At 45.3% G+C, this 24,923-nt stretch overlaps 1 protein-coding gene across 3 annotated transcripts in view; it reads left to right on the top strand.

Moving 5' to 3' along the window:
- Positions 1-24,923, top strand: part of LOC147705976 (protein-glutamine gamma-glutamyltransferase 6-like) — a 362,985-nt gene that overhangs the window by 249,383 nt on the left and 88,679 nt on the right. For all 3 annotated transcript variants that reach the window (XR_015297612.1, XM_086932433.1, XM_086932432.1), the window contains exon 6: positions 7,380-7,557. Coding sequence is in view for 2 of the 3 variants with exons in the window: in XM_086932433.1 (XP_086788559.1) it covers positions 7,380-7,557 (178 nt within the window). In the remaining variant the exon portion in view is untranslated. The remainder of the gene's footprint in view (positions 1-7,379; positions 7,558-24,923) is intronic.

Genomic DNA, 24,923 nt, shown 5'->3' with positions numbered 1-24,923 from the left:
TTCTGAAGAATTCATTTTTAGTGTTGAGGATTTTGTTACTGTAGGCATTTCTGGCCTGTCGAAGGAGTTTAAGATTTGCTGCAGATGGGTGTTTTTTCCAGATTCGTTCAGACTGTCGAAGGGATCTCCTTTCCTTGTTGAGGGCTACGCTTAACCAGGGATTATTCTCTTTGATCTGGGTTCTTTTCAGTTTTAGCGGTTCCAGGTCATCAAGAATGTCGGATATGGTAGAGGAGTAATGGTAGGCTGGGTTGGGGACCGATGTGCACAGTGGGGGGGGGGTCAGACTCTCAACGCGCTGCCAGTTTCTCGTCGTCGAATTGCAATTCCAGGTAGTACAACTCTACATCGGGCTGATCACAGTCTCCCCTAGCAATCAGAGCTCCCTCCATCTCTGAGCCCTATATGGAATGCATTACATGAATCTGTCTATGTATATTCATGAGGGTACTGCATTGCAAAATGAACCTGCATCAGACATCGTGAGGCAAGTGGATGAGCCTTTGAGCCTATTAGCCAGGACCTCTGCCCGTACCTTAACGTCAGTGTTTATCATTGACAACGGTCAATGGGAGACCTTGTGCTCTCATCTGATTTTGGCAGCATTATTACAAGACCCTCCTGCATAGATTTTGGCTATGTGCCAGACACTCAGGCTTCCTGAAATACCTTCAAAAGCTTATCAAGGAGTACCTCCGAGTAGCTTTGGTAAAACTCAGGAGGGAGCCTATCCATGCCCTGCATCTTCGTAACAGGTCATGCCTTTTATGGACTCAAGCAGTTCTTGGTGAGGTCTTTTTCTAAGGCTACCACCTGGTCCCTATTTAGTGTGGGGGTATCTGACCTGGCAGTGTCACTGTGGGTGTCTTGCTTCTTATGAAGATTCGACATATCTTGGTGTAATTCACTATTAATTGTGGCTTGTGTGATCACCATTTTTCTCTTATGTCTCCCTAGAGCCATAGTTGTAGTTGGGGGTCACTCTTGCTGTGAAAGCCAGGCTCTGAGCCTGCTTGGCTTGTCACACTCCCTGTGTAGCCTCTGTCTATAGTCTTTCAGGGTAAACTTATCAAGTGTGTCCGTATGTCTCCCGTTGCTTGCCATAGTACCTGAGCTCCTTCTTCTAAGGACACACCAAAGTGGCACCTCTCTGTGGTTGAGCTAACTTTTGTTCCTGCTTTCTAAAGTTGCACTGCAGTTGGCATTTAATGCCATATGTTTTAATGAGGCATTCCTCCCTTAGTATCACCATAAGTGCATCCTATTGCAACACTCAGGTTGACATTATCTCCCAGTTCCTGATGAAATGGCCTGTTAACACTTTGATGATGTCAGATTGAAAGTGGTGTCTTTCAAGGTTTCTGGTTGGAGTCTCCAAGTGGAGGGGATAGCTGGGCGATTCCTGGCCAATGTGTATGTGAGGAGTCGGACAAGAATCTACCCAAGTGTTTCACCAACTGTATGCAGTCCCACAGGCATTGTGAGACAAGAATCCTATCCAGGTTTATTTGCAAATATTGCACTGCAGAGTAATAGATAAACTTGCTTTTTGTCAGGGGTAAAGTTCTGCAAACATCCATGCAGTGCACTTGTGCCATGACCTCAGTCAGTGTGCCTGCCATGCCCTGAATCAACAGTCCCAGTGAGGGTTTTCTATCTAGTTCACCATTTGGAATAAAATTTAAATCGGCAGCCCTGAAGAGGGGGATACCTCTGTATAGTTCCAGCAAGTTCTGTATCTTCGAAAGAAAACCTTATTGTCTTAACTGGGAGTATATGTGTTTAATATGCATACCTTATTCCCATCTAACAATCCACAGATCAGGATTTAACACCCCTCCACATCAGCCCGGACTCCCAGTATTGAAACGGTACACCCAAGGATATCCATATAAATAGTTCCCTGGCTTATGTTGAGTCGAGAGAAATGCAACTGGCCGCACCATTATTTCTTTAGTTTGCCAGCTCCTCGTTGCCCAAGTGGGTTTCCTGCAATAAGCCTACCCTGTGATGTCCAGGTAGGTGAGGTAGGTGGGTACTCTATAATGCTAGGTGTAGTTTTGTAGTCCCCTGGTGTTCCAGGAGATTACTTTTACGGCTCCTGCCAAGTGTGTAGTCATCTATGCCACCTCTGTTCAGGCCACCTGAAGGCGGAGGTCACGAGAACCTCTCCTATATCTTCCCTGTTCATACCATGCAGTACTCTTGCCCCAGGTAAACACCTGGAACCATCAAACAGTAATATTTCCCAATGTATATAGCAGTCAAACCTCCTTTCCTTCTTCTGTTTTAATATTGCATCCCAAAACTATAGATTTGTGATCCTGTAGGATTGTTCATATTTTTTAAGAAAAAGCGCAATTTCAGGCGAGGCCTGGCAACCCACCCCCATGGCTCACCCCCATAGGGGTGCATCTAGTTGGAAGAGGGCAGACACCCCCAGCGGTTCCTGTAGTACCCTAATCTGCAGAGTTTAATTTTATCGAGGGTCCAAGCCTGTGTCGTGGAAGCCCCAGCTCTCACCAATTCAGCTCAAAGTTTGGTGGAGGTTCCCTGCTGCTGCATGTCCAGGCCCTGTGTAAGGCAGCTTGTTTCCGGATGATTTCAATTGGAAGTAATGGCAGGGACAGCCCACGTAGTTTACTGAGGCATCTTCCAAACAGGCAGTTGAGAGCAGGATGCCCCTGGTCTCGCGGGTTCAGACCCCCTGCAAGCGCATGGTGGTCATCTCAAGACCAGCGGGAGTAAGCTGAGGTCCTGGTAGTTGGCAGGGCCCCTCCCTCCAAAAAAGCAACCCTATTGAAAATACACTGTCATGTGCTGGTGGCTTGCAACAATGTCTGTTGGGTGCATCCTCTGAAGACCCCAAAGTGTCCAGAACTTAGCCTTCAGCCACTTCCAGCGTGCCACCAGGTTGCACTGAGCCATTCCCCATCTCCGTTGCTCGGTAAATCCACTGTGAATACCCCTGGGGGCAGTTGTGTGCAGGCTCCTGTGCAACCCCTGGCTTGCTCTGGACCAGTGCCTCAGGTCCAGCCAGTCCCAGACCTCCTCCAGAGAGTCCACTACCCTCAACTTAACCGGAAACAGGAGCATGTGTCAGAGGTGAAATGTTAGGAATTTTTGTTTAAGAGCCATAAGCAATTTTCTTTGGGCTTGGATCTTGCAAGTGTAGCCTGGCAAGATTTGTCAATCAATCAAACCGGATTTATAAAGTGCTGCTAGTCACCCATGAGGGTATTCAGGCACGGGGTGTCTTGATGTAGTTGGTGGAATCAGTTGCACAAACAGTTCTTTAGTCCCATTCTGAATTTCTGAAGAGAGAGTGAAGTCAAGAGGTGGTGATGGAGTCTGTTCCAGAACTTTTTGCCAAAGTAGGATGAGGAGCATCGTCAACCATACTTTTCGATGGATGCAGGGGTGTGTGTGCGCGAGGGATGTGGAACACAGGTGTCTGGAGGGTTGGTGGAAGGTGAGGCGGTGGTTGATGTATGCTGGTCCTTGATTGTCTGGACTTTGTAGGTGTAGGTCAACCTCATGACTTGACATCTCTTTTGCAAGGGAGTCAGTGGAGTTTCTTGGGGTGGTCGAGGATGAGTCTGGCCGCTGAGTTCTGTATGAGTTCTGTATCGTCTGCAATCTCTTCAGGACGTGTGTGGTAATTTGTACGTAGAGTGCGTTGCCATAGTCCCATCGACTGGTGACAAGGGCTTTGGTAACGGTACGTCTTGTGCTGATGGCAAGCCAGAGCATACGAACTGTCAGGGAGCAGGCGGAGGAGACAAAGTTGATCTGTTTTTTCATTGTGAGCTTGCTGTTAAGGATGATGCAGAGGTTGCGGGTGTGTTGAGGTGAATGGGCTGAGGGTCCTAGTCCAGAGGGCCACCAGGAGTCATTCCATTGGGAGGTGTTGTTCCCGAAGATGAGTACTCCTGTTTTGTCTGTATTGAGTTTGAGGCAGTTTGTTTTGTATCCAGTCTGTGATGATGGTCATTCACAGGCAGTAATTGGCCATTGTGGTGGAGGGGTCTTCAGATAGAGAGAGGATGAGCTAGGTATTGTCAGCATAGGATATGATGTTCAGTCTGTGGGTTCTGACAATGTTAGCCAGGGGGGGTCATGTAGGCATTGAACAGTGTAGGGCTGAGGGATGAACCCTGAGGGATGCCGCAGATGATGTTCTTGGGTCTCAAGATGAATGGGGGTTGGCCAAATCTCTGAATTATTCTGGTCAAGATGGAAGTGATCAATTTGAGGTTTTCCCTTTGGATGCTGATCTAATGAAGCCTCTTGATCAGGGTGTGGTGGGGTATAGTGTCAAACGCTGCAGAGAGGTGGAGGAGGATCAGGGCGGCCATATCCATTGATGTCGTCAGTGGAAGCAATCGTTATGTAGTTAATGCAGAACCCAGATTGGAATGAGTCCAGAAGATTGTTGCTCTCCAGGTATTCGTAAGTTGGTGGTTGATGGCCTTTTCAAGGGCTTTAGAGGGGAAAGGCAGCAGAGAGATGGGGCGGTAATTCTTTAGCTTGTTGGGGTCGTCAGTGGTTTCTTGTGGAGAGGTTTGAATTCAGCGTGTTTCCATTTATCTGGGAAGTTGGCCATGGTGAGTGATATGTTGAAGATGATGGTGTGCGTGTTGCTGATGAACCTGCTTCTGTGGTCAAATATGTGATGAGGACTGGGGCCTGTGGGTGCTCCTGAGAAGATGGATTGCATGATGGCTGTGGTGCTCTGAGTGGTGAGCTGGTCCCAAGCAATAATCCGGTGGTCGGAGTTTGTATGAGTGGGAGTAGGGAGGCTGAGTAAGTCGTAGGTGGCAGATTGGGGTTGGAAGCATTTGTAAATGGTGGAGATCTTGTCATGTAAGAAGTCTGCCAGGATGTCGCAGAATTCTTGGGAATGGGTGATGATATTTTCAGTGGCTGAGGGATTGGAGAACTTCCTGACGATGTTTAAGAGTAGTTTGCTGTGGTTTGTGCTGGTTTCGATACAGTAGACTTGGGTGTTCCTTTTCAGATCTCTCAGGAGTTTGTGGTAGTTGCTGAGGGATGTCTTGAAGGTGGCGCGGTCTGTGAGCTCCTTTCTGGTGCTCCATTTCCTTTCTAGTCACTTGCATTTGCGCTTTATTGTTCTAAGTTCTGTGGTTTACGGGCTGGCTTACTTGGTGCATCTCTTGGAATTGGCAGGGTCAACTCTGTCAGAGTAATTGGTGAACCAGGGAGAGAGTCTCTTGACAGCCTGATCAAGATTGGGTGTGGTGTCAGGGTGGGAGGTGTTGAGGGTATCTGTCCATTGGCTCTCAGATACTTTGTTCCAGTTGCAATGAGGCACTTGGTGGCTTGGTGGCAGTGCTGGGTGATACTATGATGGTGAAGTGGACGATGGAGTGGTCTGTCCAGGTGAGCTCAGTGACATGGCTGTACTTTACTCTGTCACTGGCGGTGAAAATGGGGTTGAGCGTGTGCCCTGCATTTTGTGTGGGGTTGGTGACTAGTTGGGTGAGGCCAATGTTCATGCTTCGAGGAGATTGGCTGTGTTGGTGTCATTAAGCTCATTGATGTTAAAATTGAGGTGTGGTGCAGTGGATAATTTCTTTGCGGATGATGGTGATTCCACCTAAGTGTTTGTTGATGTGGTCTTTTTGTGCTACCTTGTAGCCGATCGGCATAGCGGAGGCGATGCCTGGTGCTGATGCAGTATTGAGCCAGGTCTTGATGAGGGGTAAAGGAAGTGATGGTGTCCCAGATCTCTGTGGCATGCTTGCAGAGTGATTGGGTGTTGAGGAGGAGGCAGTGGAGTTGTTCTGATGCGGTTGTGTTAGACGTGGTGGTGATTGCTTGCGCTGGAGCTTCGGTGTTGAAGGCGAAGAGACAGTGACAGCAGGAGAAAGGTCCTGCTGTTGATCGTGGATAAGTGCAGTGGTGGGTTTGGTAAACCCCACAGTCTCACCTCCTGGCTCCCAGAAGCCCATGGTCACAGGGCTGTATCATGGGTCAGTGGAATCCATGATGTGATGCATCAAGCCAATTCAGTCCAGCCCTCTGGGGAGCTGCGTTTGCCGCCCTGCTGTCAGGTGGCGCCCTTGGTGTCTGCTGCAGCTTGCAACCCAGAGGGTCTGATGCTGCCCCAGTGGTGTTCTTAGTCTCGAACACCGACAAGGCTCTCAGGTGCCACCACTAGACTGGCCACGTTTAACAACCTTTCAGCTCTTCATCTGCATCCACTGACAGGGTCGCTGTATGCGCACCATTCTGGGGGAGCTTTGTTTAGAGCCATCAGGTGGGGAAATAGCAGTAATATCAGGGTTATAAAGGATTGAAAAAGGGAACTGGGGAGCTCCTCACTAGTGCATCCTGTCAGCCATCTAGCTTGGCCACTCCCCCCATGCCTAGAGGATAGTTGAAGGGAATTGCAGCTTACCCTCCTCCAAAGTATGGGCATCAGATTTCACTTTAAAGTCGACCGCTCTGCGGTGTGTGTACCCATCTGTATGCAAGGACTTCCGTTAGTGTGTTCCACCTACCTCTCCTCTGCTCAAGTCCAGAGACTGCAAACCCAAGGATTCAGTGTCAATTTCCATTGCTTACTGGAAAAAAGAATTATACTGGGATTGCACTATGTAGCAGATGAGAGGTTGTGATAGAGTGGAAGATATGTTGTTGTTATTGAAGGAAAATCAGAGCAATGTTGAGTCTCAAATGTATTCTTTATTTGCTTAATGCATTGCTAGATTGAACCAATGCCACCTCAGAACAACTAACTTTTCCGAGCTCTATTATATCAGAGTTAAATTCTAGTTACTGGTTACTACTGGATTGTATTATGGGAGATAAAATTAAAATAATAAAAAAGAATGTGTTGATTCATGCAGGAAAGAATTACTTTGCTTTTACCTTCTGAGATTCTCGTCTTTGCTTTTCCCCTGACCTCTTTGCCCCAACCACCCCCTCCAGGTATTTCCCATATTTCATATATCATTCCTTCTCCACAGTTCTTATATGACATTAGACTGCACCTGCATGCTTTAATAAATACGACTTCATATCAGTTCTTACTACCTTAACAAGGCTTTTGCTAGGTACATTGCTTAGTGTGCTGCATAGCGCTATGCTGGCAGGTGTTGCATTCTTTGAAGATGGTTAAATCCATTCAGATTAAGTAAGAAATGAGAGAATACATAAGCAGAGGTTGGACAGTTTGCAGGTTTATTTTTCAAAGAATGTTCACATGTGGCTAGTTCTGAAGTGTAAATGAGGGAACATGCTGAGAGAATAGCAAAGATTCCCAACAGATGCATGTTGCTTACAATTTTGTCAGTTTCTTCTTCATAGTTCAAATGCTTATCAAAGTAATGCCTCGACTAATCATCCCACAGATCAACAGTTTGGATGATAAGGGCGTATTGATGGGCAGGTGGGACGGATCCTATCGCCGAGGTGTGCACCCTGAGGCGTGGGTTGGAAGTGTTGATATCCTCAAGCGGTGGAAGAAAGGAGGGTACAAATCTGTTAAATATGGGCAGTGCTGGGTCTTTGGAGGAGTCGCTTGCACAGGTACAGCTCGCTCTATATTACTCTGTATGTAAAAAGAAATTGAGATTACACTTGTTATGTATGACCTGATGGCACTGCATGGAAAGGATAAGAGACTGTACATGTTAGAGATGATGATGTTTCTTGTGCCGTTTCCTCTCACCAATAATATATATTTCCAGATTATCAGTTTCTACAATGCTAGGCATTGGAGAAAAGAACACATGGGCATATTACCAAGCAATAGCGATAATTATTGCTATTGCTTGGTTAGAGACAAAAATTTACAGCTGAGCTGCGGCGATTTTTATCGCAGATAAACCTTGGTATTACCAAGGTTTATCGCAAATGCGATAAAAATCGGCCGCAATGCATGAATATCGCTGAAAAGTCAGCGATATTCATGCATTACCGAGCTAATGCTCTTAGCCATGTTATCCACCTCCCATTGGATAACATGGCTAAGAACTGCTCAGGGCAGGTGTTAGCTTTTGGAGATATTCGCGCTTAGCGCAAATATCTCCAAAAGTTGGTAATAGGAGATAGCGATGTTAGCGACTGTTTCCAGTCGCTAACATCTTGGCACGCCCACTTTGCATGTCATTAGTGATAAATATCACTGACATGCAAAGTGGGGCCCAAGATGGTCGCTATCTCCTACTTGCTGTCGCTAACTGGTGTTAGCGACAGCTAGGAAATAGGGAGATCATTTTATCTCTGCTTTCTTGGCTTTTAAGGCCAAAAATGCGGAGATAAACCCCATTGATAATATGCCCCACAGTGTTGATTTGATCCCAGAATGAGCTTCCGCAAGGCGCTAACAAACCAACTGTCAACGCTAAACTGGTTTTAGTTAGAAACACATTAGCTCACACATGTAACTTTGGTCCAAGCTGTTTTAGTCCATGTGTTGTGTGTACAGCAGTTAACCAAACAACAATCCTTACTCATTGTAGAATATTTAAGAAAACTTGTGAAAAAATGTGAAGAGACTGGCTTAGAAGCAACATCTATAAATACGACTAGGCATGCAGTCATCCTAAGATTATAACAAATGTATGTGGCTTTAAAATGTGAACGTATGCTATTTTTTGATGAATGACCACCTCACCCATTTGCACTGCATTGCTCTGTAAAAAGGCTGATGCAAATAAATATATGTTTCATGCACTGAGGTTCATTGCCGGCACTGATCACCTATAGCTATAGAAATAGTATTTGCCTATCTAAATTCTTGGCTGAAAGGAAAAGGAAACATAAACCTATATCCAAAGGCCGGTGGGCATGATATACAGTTTGTTGCTTAAACAATAAAAAGTAGGAAGACCAAAAAACGAGGCTCACTCCCCAAATGAGCCTCTGCTCTCTCCCTCACCCACCAAACAACACCTCCCACATCACTCTCCATCACTGAGCAGTGATATTTTAGGTTGTAAGTTGGAGCACCATGAGACATCTGGGGCACGTAAGTTCTCTATATTCTTGTTTGACGAAGTCAAAGTAGGCCTCTTTTGACTCCAGTGTTGCAGAATGTTTTCCATCTTTATCAATTTTCAGACTGTGTAGCCCCATAATCAGGAACCATGTCCTAGCCCCATGAAGCTAAGATTACCTGTCTAGCTGCGGCTACGGTCAGAGCCATCTCGCTCCCTCAGTGTGAGTGCAGAGGAAGTGTGAGTTAGTTGGGCAGTCTCAGTATTGTATAGGCTGAGAATAGGGGCATTTCTGTGTGGAACATTTTTTACTGCTATTAAGTACTGCTGTACAATACGGCTGTAGCTTTGGGCAATGCCATAAGAGGTGCATGAGGGTACCAAATGAGCTCACCTTCTCCAACACCCCGGGGATTTATATGGGAACCAGTTGTAGACTGGGCAGGTGTGTAGTACCAGTAGTGAATAACTGTAATCATGGCTTACCATCCTGTAGCATTGGTTGCTGTTGTAAGTTTGCCGTGAAATATTTTTCGGCATTCCTTGTCTGTGAGTGTGCATTCTAATTTTGTTTCCCATTTCTTTTGAGCTGCCATTTGTGGTTGGAGGACGCTCTGAGCAGTAGCATATATACATCAGAGACCATGAGCCTATCATCGGATTTGGATAGGAGCCTAATCCCTGAAAACACACTTATCACTGAATACCTTAACCATACCTAAGCCCTAAAAGCTTTCTTACCACCCAATACCCTTACCCACCCTAAACCTTAAGAAACACCCATACCACCATTATTTACCCAATAACCCTGAAAACGCCTATATATATGTATATATATATATATATATATATATATATATATATATATATATATATATATATATATATATATATATATAGATATATATATATATATATATCTATATATATATATATATATATATATATATATATATATATATATATATATATATATATATATATATGTATATATATATTACCTACTGGCGGTCGCCAGTAGGTATATATAGTTAGGATTTTTTCTCTATGGTATTTTTGAAAATTCTATGTCTAATAACTTTGGCGTTTGTGGACGGAATTGGCTGAAATTTTCAGGAAAATGGAACATTTTGTTTCTGAGCAGCCCCTGACAATTTGGGGGGGTATCATCAAGGGGGGGGCGAGAAAAAAGGGGGGTCCCAAAACACGTTTTTCCCATGTTAATTTCCATAGGGCGGTTGGCCTCACTTTTAGCTCGAACGGCTGAATGGATTTGCACGAAACTTGGCAAAATTGTAGGGACTGTTAGCCCGATGTGCCTTTGCTAGGTCTCAATATATGTGCTCCAGTGGATTTTGAGTAATTTAGGTTCAAAAAAAGATATATATCTGGGCGGAGCCTAACCACACATCTGATCTGATTGGCTGTCAGCACTTCATCCAAGAAGTGTTAGCAGCCATCTTGGGACCAATATACATGATAGCATCTCATTAAAAAGCATTGTAGTTAATAGAGGGTTTTAGGACTTTAGTTACATTATAAATCATTTGTTGATGGTAACATACTCGTTTTAGGAATTGTGGTGGGTTCTAAGGTGATTTTACCATGTGAAAAAACCTTCTGCTGTGATATCATGAATATTGTTTGAAAGAAAACTAATATCTCATGATTTTCCCACAGTGTTTTGGAAGGGGATCTATAAGCTAAACTGAAAGCATATTTTCTGTAAATTCACATTATCTTTCTCAGTCATGTGAAAATGAAGTCTGACATTCTCAGTAAAACATGTACATCCAACAAGGACAGAGACTGTCAGTTGATTCCTTTGTGTTCTCCTGCAGCCTCCTAGAGTGTTCTAAAGAACAGCTAGAGCACTAACAGTCCTACTTATTACAAAGGTATGGCACACCTGAAGCCATCTTGATTGGAATAAAGTGGTAACTCTTAAAACATTTAATTTAAAAAGAAACAACATGAGGGGGTATATTTTGCCATAGAAAGTATGATTAGTGCTGCAGAATGAAAAATGAGGGCACATTTTGAGTGACTTCTCAAATCCTTTTCTATTTCATTAAAACATTCTGACATGCAGTCTCCCAAAATGGCCACCAGAGACAAAAGAGCCCAAATGTAGCCCAAATATCACCCAGATGTAGCCCAAGTATAGCCCAATGACAGAATGTCCCAGAGTGTTCTAAAGAACAACTAGAGCGCTAACAGTCCTACTTATTACAAAGGTATGGCACACCTGAAGCCATCTTGATTGGAATAAAGTGGTAACTCTTAAAACATTTAATTTAAAAAGAAACAACATGAGGGGGTATATTTTGCCATAGAAAGTATGATTAGTGCTGCAGAATGAAAAATTAGGGCACATTTTGAGTGACTTCTCAAATCCTTTTCTATTTCATTAAAACATTCTGACATACAGTCTCCCAAAATGGCCACCAGAGACAAAAGAGCCCAAATGTAGCCCAAATATCACCCAGATGTAGCCCAAGTATAGCCCAATGACAGAATGTCCCAGAGTGTTCTAAAGAACAACTAGAGCGCTAACAGTCCTACTTATTACAAAGGTATAGCACACCTGGAGCCATCGTGATGGGAATAAAGTGGTAACTCTTAAAACATTTAATTTAAAAAGGAACAAAATGAGGGGTATATTATGCATTAGAAGGTATTATTAGTGCTGCAGAAAGAAAAATTAGGGCACATTTTGAGTGACTTTTCAAATCCTCGTCTATTTCATTAAAAAATTCTGACATGCAGTCTCCCAAAATGGCCACCAGAGACAAAAGAGCCCAAATGTAGCCCAAATATCACCCAGATGTAGCCCAAGTATAGCCCAATGACAGAATGTCCCAAAGTGTTCTAAAGAACAACTAGAGCGCTAACAGTCCTACTTATTACAAAGGTATGGCACACCTGAAGCCATCTTGATTGGAATAAAGTGGTAACTCTTAAAACATTTAATTTAAAAAGGAACAAAATGAGGGGGTATATTTTGCCATATGAATTATGATTAGTGCTGCAGAAAGAAAAATTAGGGCACATTTTGAGTGACTTCTCAAACCCTCTTCAATTTCATTAAAAAATTCTGACATACAGTCTCCCAAGATGGCCACCAGAGACAAAAGAGCCTAAATGTAGCCCAAATATCACCCAGATGTACCCCAAGTATAGCCCAATGACAGAATGTCCCAGAGTGTTCTAAAGAACAACTAGAGCGCTAACAGTCTTACTTATGACAAAAGTATGGTACACCAGAAGCCATCTTGATTGGAATGAAGTGGTAAGTCTGAAAACACTCAATTTAAAAAGGAACAACATGAGGGGGTTAATTTTGCCATAGAAAGTATGATTAGTGCTTCAGAAAGAAAAATTAGGGATCATTTTGAGTGACTTCTCAAATCCTCTTCTATTTCATTAAAAAAATTCTGACATGCAGACTGAAACATGCACTTTGAATACCAGCAGCAGACGTCCCTGGTGAGCAGTAGCTTTACTACAGTGATCTAATGTGCAACTAGAGTGCTAACATTCAGAATTGATGGCCAATGTGTGACACATCTGAATGCCTTCTTGATGGAACCAAAGTAAACAAGCATTGAAAATGCAATAGATCTCGCCCTCGTTTAAGTTAAAGCCATTCTGTTTGTAATGAGGTGGCTTTTTAGCTTTGCTTTTATTAGTATTTTTTCAACTTTCATGTAAATAACATGCATCTGTATGCATATAAGTATATGTATGCATGCATTTATGTTTGTATTTATATAGATATACAGATGATATATGTTTATATATGTATGTATATATATATATTCACTGACAAAACCATAGGCTATAGACCATATATAGTTAGGAATTAGCATTTACAAAACCTTGAAAATTCACTGAAAAAACCATAGGTTATAGACCATATATAGTTAGGAATTAGCATTTACAAAACCTTGAAAATTCACTGAAAAAACCATAGGTTATAGACCATATATAGTTAGGAATTCGCATTTACAAAACCTTATTTTACTCACACAAAACCATTGAAATTCCATATATAGTTAGTTGCACTAACTATATATCGTGCACCCGCAATCCACTGCTGATGATGTCACATATTACATCATTCATGACATGGTCAGTGACATCACTGATGACATCACTGATGACATCACTGATGACATCTCAAATGACATCACTGATGACATCACTGATGACAACATCCAGTGACTGTATGTTTCTGTAAAGTTAAAATATGTCTTACATATTGAAGAATGAGTGGATGTATAAGTGTCTGGATGAAGGATTTAGTAGGTGCATGACTGACTGTATGAGTGAGTGATTAAATGTGTCTCACTGAGTGCATGGGTTAGTGACTAAACTGTCTTAATTTGTGCATCATTATGTCTGTTGTTCTGTAAACTGTTGCATGTGTTGATAAGTAGCTATATGAGTAACTATATGGGTTATTGATTGGTTGCCCAAGTATTTGTATGGGAGACTCAGTGTGTGTGTGGGTGGCAGGGAGGTGTATGACTGTGCATAGATGTGTGAGCAGTTGATTCACTAGATGTATGGTTTCAAAAGTGCATGTGGAAACAGCTGTATGGGCGGTTGACTGTGTGCATGAGTGTATTGGTGAGTGAATGGATATCTCAGTGCTACATGTCAAAGTAAGTACATATGTAAAACACAGTACATGTGAGAGTTGACATATATAAATAACTGTGCATAAGAGCCAGTGAATGTGTGAGTGGCTGTATGGATCATTGTGAACTTGTATCAGGGATTGTATAAGAGAGTAAATATGTGTTAGTATATGTTTGAATAAGTAAAGTTTGTATAACTGTATAGTTGAGGAAATGGAGGTGTGATTGATTCTTTGCATGACTGACTAGGTGTGTGAGTAACTCCATGGATGAGTGACAGTCTGTGAGTGCCTGTTTACACTGATTGTATCTAAGGTTATATTAGAGTCTGAAGAGGTTCATCGTATTATCACATGAATTATATCATCAGTGATGTGATCAGTAATGTCAAATGAGATGTCATCAGTGATGTCATCAGTGATGTCATTTGAGATGTCATTTGAGATGTCATCAGTGATGTCATCAGTGATGTCACTGACCATGTCATGAATGATGTAATATGTGACATCATCAGCAGTGGATTGCGGGTGCGCGATATATAGTTAGTGCAACTAACTATATATGGAATTTCAATGGTTTTGTGTGAGTAAAATAAGGTTTTGTAAATGCGAATTCCTAACTATATATGGTCTATAACCTATGGTTTTTTCAGTGAATTTTCAAGGTTTTGTAAATGCTAATTCCTAACTATATATGGTCTATAACCTATGGTTTTTTCAGTGAATATATATATATATATATATATATATATATATATATATATATATATATATATATATATATATATATATATGCCACAAATCCTCGAACCTCCATGCCGACGGCGTGGCGAAAGAAGAAGCAGAACCCCACGTTTCAGACAAGATGTAAAATTTATTGCAACCTTTTAATGACGCGTTTCGAGTACGATGTACTCTTGTTCACACCATATATATATATATCAAACACTCCTCTACACACAGGTACAGGGAGACGGCGCCATGTTCTGCTTTTTCAAAGGTTTATTACACAAGTCGGCTGCTGGGACGCGTTTCGCCTGTTCACCAGGCTGCGAAACGCGTCCCAGCAATTTTCCAAGAAGATGGCCTGCTCAGTTCCGCTCCATCCCTGAAAGTTTAGGGGTGATTGGTGACGCGGGGGCTGAGAAAGAAGGGGGTCTCAAAGCATGTTTTCCCCATGCAATGTTCGATAGGGACCTTTACGTGAGGCTACAGCCCGAATGCTGAACGGAATTACACCAAATTTGGCAAAAAGGTAGAGTTTGTTTTGCAGATTAAGCTTTTTGTTAAATGGTGTAAATCCGTACAGTAGTTCCTTAGAAAATCAAAAGTAAAATCATAGATATATTTGCGAAGTTGTACTGTCCGAGGATAGTAGCGTACCATTACGAGCACGAGCTGCATGCTAATTGGCTGTAAACTGTCTGTCAACATTCCAATCCAGGAAGTGTTGGCAGCCATCTTGTGCCTAGAGGCACAAGAAAATAGAAAAAGAAACGCGAAAACTGCGAATGGGGGCAGGGTAGAAACACACTGACCCCCTAGGCCTGATTAGGGGGTCCCACCAGGACCCCCAAGGCCCCCACATTTTTTTGAAAAAATTGCGGTATACGCGTAGGGTACGCGTACCCTGCCGATAAAAACAAATGACGGATTGCACCACTCTGCAAACGTGCCCCCTGGCGCATTTGCAGAGGGGGAACTAATTCCCCCTGTCATTTGACATGTCATCAGTGATGTCATGAGTAATGTCACTGACCATGTCATGAGTGATGTAATATGTGACGTCATTAGCAGTGCATTGCGGGCGCGCAAGTTATAGTTAGCTGAACTAACTATAACGGGGGAATTTCAATGGTTTTGTATGAGTGAAATGTCCAGCTAACTATAAGATGTGTGAAACCTATGGTTTTTTTAGTGAACATATATATATATATATATTTATATCTTACCTACTGGTGGTCGCCACTAGGTGGTTATAGTTAGTAACTAGTTTCCATTGTAAAAGTGATTTTTTTCTGCAAATAACTTTGCGCCACTCGACGAATCTTCACTAAAGTTTCACACCTAGTACGCAACTGAGTTCAGCTGCTGTGTGAAAAGTTTCAGGGTGATTCGTCAAACGGGTGCCGTGAAAAAGGGGGTGACCCAAAATGCATTTCCCCATGCAATTTCCCATAGGTATTTTAGACAGAACTATATCACGAACTGCTGGGCAGAATTACATCAAATTTGTCAGAACGATAGCTCTTGGTCCAGAAAGAGATCTTTTTGTAATTATGTGTAAATCTCTTGAGTAGTTTTGGAGTTATTTAAGAAAAAAGAAATATAGATATCTAGGGACATGAATCCTCTACTGACCCGACAGATCTCATGCTGAGATTTGATTGGCGGTCAACACTTCAACCAGTAAGTATTGGCAACCATCTTTGGCCTCTGACTCAGCCAAGTCAGAAGAAAAGGCCAAAAAAACACACGAGGGTGCAGGTTAGGAGTACCCTGATCCTCTAGGCCTTGTGGTAGGGTCTCATAGAGAATGCCACAGGGGCCAAAAATCTTTTTTTCTTCTTCAATTTTGTCATGAAATTGCAGTAGATCTGCTGCCAAATTGGTGGGTGGGGGGAACAAGCGTGGACTCCCTCTCTTGTTTTTATATGCCGTCTGGGTGGGCCATGTCCCAGTGGAGGGTGTAGTGTTAATATTATAAAGGGGGTCAGGAGGGCACGTATGGCTCCCCTCCCTGGGGCCAGGCTGATTTCCAGAAATGGGAGGCGGACCTCCCTCCCTGGCTGTATTTCACCCTGGGGACCAGCTCCTCCCCGGGGCAAGGCTGTGGATTTAAAATGGAAGGGGGCCATTTAGCCCCAATACCCGTGCCCGACAGGCCTCTGGCACCTCATCCCCTTGGGGCTGGCCATGCATTTAAAAGGGAGGGGGTTCTGCAACACCCCTCCTAGAGATATTAATGGCCCTGGGGACCCCATCCCCCAAGGGCAGGCTCAGCTATGCCCAGGGGTGCCCACCTCTAGGACATAGCGAATTCCCTACCAACACAAGCACGGGTAGGTAAACCTTTCTGTGCTCTTACTTGGCAGTAGCAATTTAAAGCTCCCGCCAAGCGAGAGCAAACACAAAGTCTGCTCCCAGCTGGTGGCAGTTTCAAAAAGGTGCCCACCAGCTTAGAGCAGACTTTTCATCTATTTTCCTCCCCGCTGTCAAGCAGGCAGGGAAACAGATGAAAATATTGCTGACATGCGCCAGGAGTATTTTTTCCTGCTCGCTAGAAGCAGGAGCAATGCCTGCTCCTGCTGGAGGTTGGGAGCCAGCATCGGCTGTGGTGGTATTGGGGTTCCCCCAGTGGCCTCTTTGTAGTCATGAACAAAATTAAACCCACACAAGGTCACTAGAGACATTTCCTTATGGTCCATAACATAACTGTAGTGCCGAATATGCACTAGAGATTTACCCAACAAGGTAGCACTTATTAATTAACCAGTAGAAAGTACTCCAGCTGGATAAACCAGCAGGTGAGGTTACATTCTGGCCCTGATGATCATTTCACAGAAAGTAAACCTCAACACAAGCACGTACAAATATAACCATAGCAGGTGCCCCAGCTAAAGCTCCACTTCTTTAACGGACAAATGATGCTTGCTTCTTGGGCTCTGTAAAGACAATGTATGTCTGTTTTCTTGGCAATTCCACATTGAGAAACAATCTGAAATCCTTGAGGGAGATGAATGTATCGTTGATCTATTGGGATGCAATCTGTAGTGACTGTGATGAGGAAGTTCTTTCTTGTTCTGCCCTGGTGAGAGAAGACTCTGTGGTTCTACTTTTAAATTGCTATGAGTGTGCAAATCGCAAAATAACTTGCAAGCTCCTCTCATGTGGCCCCACCTCATCCACCTTAGTAGGAAGCTAAGTTCATCCTGCCCTATCCCATGTTGATAGACAGCTTATCTAAAGGCCACCCGAGCACGTTTCCTGCCAATGTTGCTGACGCGTTCTCGATGCAGAGGTATTTGAGGACATCTCCATCAAACTAAGAAGCACTTACTTCATATAGTTAAAAGGAAGTACCTTGCTTGGTGGAGATTGTCCCCTTTGTTGTCTCATAGTCTTCAGCATACGGAGATTCATGTAGTCACAGATTTCTTTAAGGAAATCATCTGTGCGCGGCGTGGGGTTGGCTGCAAGCAGTGCGGCCAACCCTCTGCTGTTTGCGGCGGCGATAGCATTACATTTATAATAATTTAATATGATATTACATTTAAAAAAATCACTGAGAAAGACAAAGGTTACTGGGACATTATAGTTAGGAAATACCATTATAAATGTTTTGAAAAACTTACTGAAAAAACAAAGGTTACAGGGACGTTATAGTTAGGCTCAGATTTCCCTTGTATAAAACCAGTAGCTATAACTTACGCCACCCGCAATGCACTGCTCATGAGCTTAATATGAAATCACTTATGGCATAGTCAGTTACATCACTGATGACATCACTGATGAATTCATTCACAGAACCACTCACACACACACACCCACTCACACAGCCACTCACACACCCATACAGCCACTCACTTCCACAAAACCACTTATGACCTCACATAGTACATCACTCTTTACATGGTCAGTGACAACACTGATGACATCTCAAATGACATCACTGATGGTATCACGTAAATGTAAGTGTTTTTAAGAGTTTATGGGTGTCAAATATATATACTAACCTACTACAAAAGTTACATTCTCATACTAGCTGCATTACTACTGAGGGATACTATTCCTAATATATATTATGGAAGTGGCTGTGTGATTGTATGTATTTTTGTGTGTATGGGTGTGTAAGTGGCTGTATGGTTGTATAAGTGAATGTTTGAGTAGCTGTCTAGGTGACTGAGATGCTGTGTGAGTGGCAGTATTGGTGAGTTTGTGGGTGTGTCAGTGGCTGTATGGATGAGTGAGTGGCGGTGTGAGTGCCTCTGTGGGTGGGTAAATGTATATATAGATTTTGTGTAGTTCCTATACCTCTATATAGGATCTGTGAATTTAGACAACATAAACTAAGGGATTGGTGTCAATACTGATTCCATATACACCCCAAAGCATACTTTAATCTATACACTAGCCAATTCACAGTGCCTCTATAAGCCCCACAACCTTACAAAGGAATGAATAGTTTCTGCAAAGTATCGTACGTGACAACCCTGAACACTCAGGGATCATGGAAACAGAACAATACTTTTTGCTCAGTCACTCGTGTTCACTTGGTCTCAGAGAGATACACATGGATAATGGTGGGGACGTTTTCAATAAGCATTTGGTTAACCAGCGTCATTCTAGTATAAAATACATGTGCTGCAGCAATTGTTAGACAGAAGTATATCATCTGAAAGAGACAATTAGTGGTAGATTACTTACCGTAGAATTACCCCCAGGCATCAGACTGAATCAGGAGAATTTTTTTCTTAGCAGTACCCTTATGCGTCGGTAGGTGTTGTTGGTCGACTCCGCGTCTGTCGTGGTGGCCGGGGTGGCATTGTGGTGCCTACTAAGGAGCTGCCCGTATGCGCTGATGTCAGTTCTTTCTTTTTCCGCGCCAGCCTAACACAGATCCAGAGAGAGCTATCCCGTAGTAATTTTTTGACTAACCTTTTTCAAAGTTTTGTTGAGTTCTTTTTCGAGTCTATCCACTCCTACTACACGAGGGATGTCCCAACGCTCGTCCGGGTCCAAGCCTTGCAACTCCTGTCACATGCTGATGTCTGTGACTTATCCGCACCTCGTGTGTTTTTGGTGTCTGGAGAGCGACCATGACCCTAAGTCATGCTCCACCTGCCAGGTCATGAATCCAAAGTCTTCGCAGGAGCGGTCCCGAAAGATATTGGAGGCCCGGCGGTCTTGTTCGAGAGGAAGGTCTTGAGGCTGCTCGCAGAGCCCCCACACCTCGTCGCACTCCATGTCTTCGAGGTCTTCAGGTGAGTCCAAAAAGAAGAAGGTGAGAAGCACCGGCTCTCTTTGCCTTCTCCCTGTTGGTTATCTAACGCGATGCAGGACTCTGAGCATTGTCGCTCTTAAGGCTCCATCTCTGAGGCCTACTTGAGGGATGACTCTGCACCTCCCTTGTTTCTGGGTGTTGGAGCATCCTCAGCCCAATTCCTGAAGTTCTACGAGGCCCTCCACCTCATCTTTGGGCAGCCTGACTCTGCTGGCACAGCTTTGGGCCCTGCGGAGCCAGTCAGGACCCTGGGCCTTCGGTGCTGGCGGCTCCGTGGGGCCCAGCGGATCCAGGCTTGGGTCCAGATCGACGCTGGTTGATCTTACTCGACCTTCCCCGGTGCTGATCCCGGTGCCAGCCATGCCCCCAGCCGGCCCATCCCCATCCTCACCCAGAGATGGACCCGGAGGTCGATCGATGTTGAATCTGATGCCGGAGGGTACTTTTGCTCCCTAGTTCATCCCTGTGTTCCCTACCGCCCAGAAGGTGGTGATGAGGACTGGGTGGGAACACTGGACCCTTTAGCAGAGCAGCTGGAAGAACCGGACTGGAGAGAGGACTTGGGTGATGCCAGTGGCCTGGACACTTCTCCAGGCCTTGCCGTGCATTCTCCCCCTACCATGGCTACGGAGGAGGGAGCGTCCTAGGCTGTGGTGGTGCGTACTGCGGCCAAGGTCTTGGGCCTTGAGCTCCCTTCAGTGGCAGTCTGGACTAACCTCCTGACAGAGGTGCTTCAGCCTGCCGCATCCGCCTCTGAATCTGTTCTGCCCTCTAACGAAGCCCTTACTGATGTCTCCCTGGGCACCTTGTCCAAGCCCAGCACAGGGGCTCATGTGGAAAGGACAAGTGCCTGCTGCCATCGCCAGGCCCCGGGTGACCGAGTTTTCCTCACCCAATACCTTTCCCCTTGGTGCTTGGTGGTCCATGCCTCTTCTTCCAAGGGCGCATTCCATTCTGCTCATCCAGATAGGGAATCCAAGAAGCTGGAACACCTTGGGAAGAGCATGTTCTCTTCCTGCATCTTGGCACTACGGTCCGTGAATATCACGGACCTCTTGGGTTGATACTCCCACACGATCTGGGATATGGTTGCTCAGGTGCTGTCTCGGTTCCCAGAGGAGGCCTGGGCCATTCTCTCCCAGGTAGTGGCGATGGAAGAGATGCAGCCAAATTCACAATCAGATCTGGGCTGGATACCACTGACTCACTCAGCAGAATGATTGTCACGTCGGTAGCCCTTACGCGCAATGCCTGGTTGATAACATCCCGCTTTTCAGGAGATGTCCAGTCAACTTTTCTGGACGTGACCTTTGATGGCCATTGTCTTTTTGGCGACAAAGCTGACTCGGCACTGGAGTGCTCTAAAGATCTCAGGCCGTTGCTAAATCTTTGGGCCTCGCTGCGTCTTCCCGACCATCCGCTTTTCTCCCCTTTCGTGGCTATGGAAGGGGCACCCAGCCACATGGCCCAGCTACGTCTGGCCAGCCTAGCCAATGGTTCACGTAAGCTGCTTAGCCCCTGCGTGGCTGCGGACATCAGACCCAGCGACCTCATGGGTCTGGGAGCCAGCGGGCAGGCTAGACTGCCCTTTCCCCCTGTCTCAGCCTCTAAACCCTCCTAGTCCGCCATTTCAGGCCCTTCAATGGCAGTAGGCTGCAGGGGTCACCATCGCTTCCCCCACTGGCATTCTATTACGTCAGACAGGTGGGTTTTGCTATTAGACCCATTGGGCTACTCCGTACCCATCAAGACTACCACTCACTCAATGCCACCGTCTTTCGATCGCATGTCGGAGGATCACTTGTGAGTTCCAGTACCAGAAGTAGATTGTGGTTGCTATTCCCGCTTTGTTCAGGTGCCCAAGAAGGGCAAAAGCCTGCGTCCTATTGTCGACCTCCGTGCCCTCAACCACTTGCTCCCAAAAGAGATGTTCAAAATGCTCTGGTCTTATCTGCCATTGACCCTGGAGACTGAATGGTGGCACTGGACTTGCAGGACGCCAATTTCCATATTCTGGTCCCGCCAGCCGACCGAAGCTACCTACAGTTCATGGTAGGCCACAAGCATTTACAGTTCACCGTGTTCCCCTTTGGCCTTACCAGTGCCCATCGGGTGTTCACAAAGGTTATGGTGGTGGTTGCTGCTCATCTGCACAGATCAGGGGTTCCAGTCTTCCCATTATCTCGACGACTGGCTGTCTCCCACCTCCAGACTATGGCAGAACTCCTGCACTCGCTGGGGTTCACTATAAGCCTGGGCAAAGTTTGCAGAGTCCCCTATGTGGAACTCCGCGAAGTGCAAAAAAAAAAACCTCTGCTGCGCTAACCAGAGCTCCGCAAGCGCCGGAATGCTTTAATTAAATGCCGTTTCTGGTGATTTTCAGTGCAGGGTGTTTGTCCACACTGTGCAGTCATTGCAAACGGCACCATGCACAGCGCAAGCAGTCGCTGTTTCCTGTCTGCCACTCAAGTCGATTTATCAACGCGAACAGAGAGTCTCTCAACGCGAGCCGTTGTGTCCATACATGACCACTCGCACTGAGAAATCTCACCGGGAGGTTTTCCACACTCGCGCTCGCCAACTTGACGTTGATCATCACGAACAAGGAAAAATCTCACCGGGAGGTGGATTTTCCTTGCTTGTGCTCGCCAACTTGATGTTGATGACCACAAGGGAGGAAAAAAACTCGGCTCTGCTATGCGGAGCAGAGTTTTTCAGAACTCTGTGAGCTCAGCGTAAAACAGAGTGTGGAAAACTCCATAGGCGGAGCGGAGTTCAGCGCCCAGGCTTAGTTTACTATCAACGTGTAGAAGTCACAGCAGAATCCCTCTTAGACACTCCCTTTCAACTGAGCTGTTCTGGACACAGTGCAGTTTCTGGCCTATACTCCCGAGCAGCCAGTCTGGGATATTTGGGCTACGATACCGATGTTTCAGCCTCTGGCCCAGATTACGGAGAGAATGGCCCTGAGGCTGCTGGGCCTCAAGGCCTCCTGTATCCTGTCGGTGGATCATGCCAGATGGCATATGCAGGCTCTGCATTGGGACCGGAAGTTCCAGTGGGCGCAGCATCAAGGGAATCTTCCCAACTATGTCCAGATCTCGGAGGGTACTGCACAACAATAGCAGTGGTGGCTAACGAACCAAGCTTGGGTTGGAGGCAGATCCCTCGCCCTTCCCCAACCAGATCTAGCAATGGTGCGAGATGCATCAATCCTGGGATGGGGTGGCCATCTAGGAAAGGTAGAGATCAGATGGGTCTCATCTCTGGCAGAGTCCGGGCACCAGATCTGTCTGGCACTGAAAGCATTCCTTCCCTCGCTCAAAGGGAAAAAACACCACAATGTGGTACTGTAACAAACAGGGTAGGTGGGGACATGGACACTATATCGCCTCTGGACATGGCTGGAACATTAAGGCATTACCCTGGTGGTTCAACACGTGGCAGGTTCTCTGAACACTAGTGCGGACGTACTCGGCCATCGGTGCCTGGTAGATAACAAATGGAGTCTTCACTCTGAGGTGGTGCAAGGTTTCTTTCTGCAGTGGGGAGAACCTGGGTTAGATCTATTCGCCACTGAAGAGAATCCACAATGGTCTGTGTTTTGGAGTTTCGAAAGCGACATTCGCTCAGCAACGCTTTTCATCGCGAGTGCAGTTGTGGCCTCTTGTAAGCCTTTCCAGCTGTACCACATCTGCCCCGAGTGCTGAAGAAGATCAAAAGCGACCAGGCCCAAGTTATTCTTGTGGCTCCAGGACTGGACATGAAGAGTCTGGTACCCTGAGATCCTGAGCATGGCCATCGATCCTCCAGTCAGACTGCCCCTTCGGGAGGATCTTCTGTTGCAGCAGCAGGGGAAGTTCTTCACCTGAACCAGCCAGCCTCCACCTCCTTGTGTTGCGATTGAGCAGCAAAAGTTGACAGCTCTTGACCTTCCACCCAAAGTCTGTAATGTCATTTTGGCAGCCAGGCGTCCCTCCACTAAAACGGAATACGCCTGTATATGGAACAAGTTTGTGGCATGGTGCACAGCAAAGTCTGTGGACTCTCTTTCTGCCCCACTTTCAGAGGTGCTCTTGTATATACTTTCTTTTGCCCTGCAGGGCTCCGCTTTGGGCCCTCTTAAAGGTTATATTGCAGCTATCTCTCCCTTCCTTCGACTGCCAGATCAACCATCTTTATTTAAGTCCCCTATTGTAAATAGATTTTTAAGGGCATTCCTCATCTCTTTCCTCCATCTCCTTTCATAATGCCCCAGTGGGACTTGAATCTTGTTCTAACCCATATTATGTGTGCTCCCGTCGAGCCTCTTCACAACTGTCCTCTCAGGTCCCTCACTCTGTAAACTGCCTTTCATGTTGCCATTACCTCTGCTCACATGGTGAGTGGGCTTTAAAGTCTATCTTTCAAGCCTCCTTTGTTCTCTGTGCATCCGCACAAAGTGGTGCTTAGAACGAGGCCCTCATTCCTTCCTAAAGTGGCTACACCATTTTACATAGGACAAATGATCACTTTGCCCACCTTTTTCCCACCTCCGTACCCTTCCAAGGAGAAGGAGACTCTCCACCATCTGGACCCTAAACATACCTTGACCACACAAAAGATTTCCAGGAGGATGATCAACTCTTCGTTGGCTCTGTAGGTGCCAAGAAAGGTTGGGCTGTTCAAAAGCGTACCATCTCTCGATGAGTTGTCCTTTGTATTCAAGTCTGTAAGCTTATTAAAAAAGAAGCCTCCAGTAGGGCTGCGTGCTAATTCCTCTAGGGCTACAGCAGCAACCATTGCATTGGCACATGGAATCCCACTTCTTGACATCAGCCGGGCTATTTTGCCCATTCTGTCCTCCAGGACTTTCTGGTGTAAACTTAGTTTGCAGACCCTCCACTGGGGGTGGTATTGCTGGGGTATCTATTTTAAGGTTAGGAATCTACAACCAACTGTCTCTTTCAGATGAACAAGTTACTTACCTTTGGTAACAATGTATCTGTAAGAGACATAGGTTAATTGTAGATCCCTTATCACCCCACCCATCCTCCACTCTCTGCAAACTGACTTCTAGGGATAGGGACACCTTTACAGAGCCCTAGTGGTCAATGTCTTTCATGGCTCTGCATTTCTGGCATGGAAAGTTGTGTAAGAACTGATGTCAGCGTGTAGGGAGGGCATCTAAGTAGGCACCACAACGTCATCCCGGCGACCACAATGCCGACAACAGACGCGGAGTATACCGACGCCGCCTACTGACACACAGGGGTACTGCTAAGAAAAAGTTCTTCGGATCCAGTCTTACGCCTGGGGTAATTCT

Source organism: Lissotriton vulgaris, chromosome 7 (genome assembly GCF_964263255.1).
Source record: "Lissotriton vulgaris chromosome 7, aLisVul1.2, whole genome shotgun sequence".
Classification (NCBI taxonomy): Eukaryota; Metazoa; Chordata; class Amphibia; order Caudata; family Salamandridae; genus Lissotriton; species Lissotriton vulgaris.
Note: the sequence above shows the minus strand (reverse complement) of the source record. Positions and strands in the feature narration are given on the sequence as shown.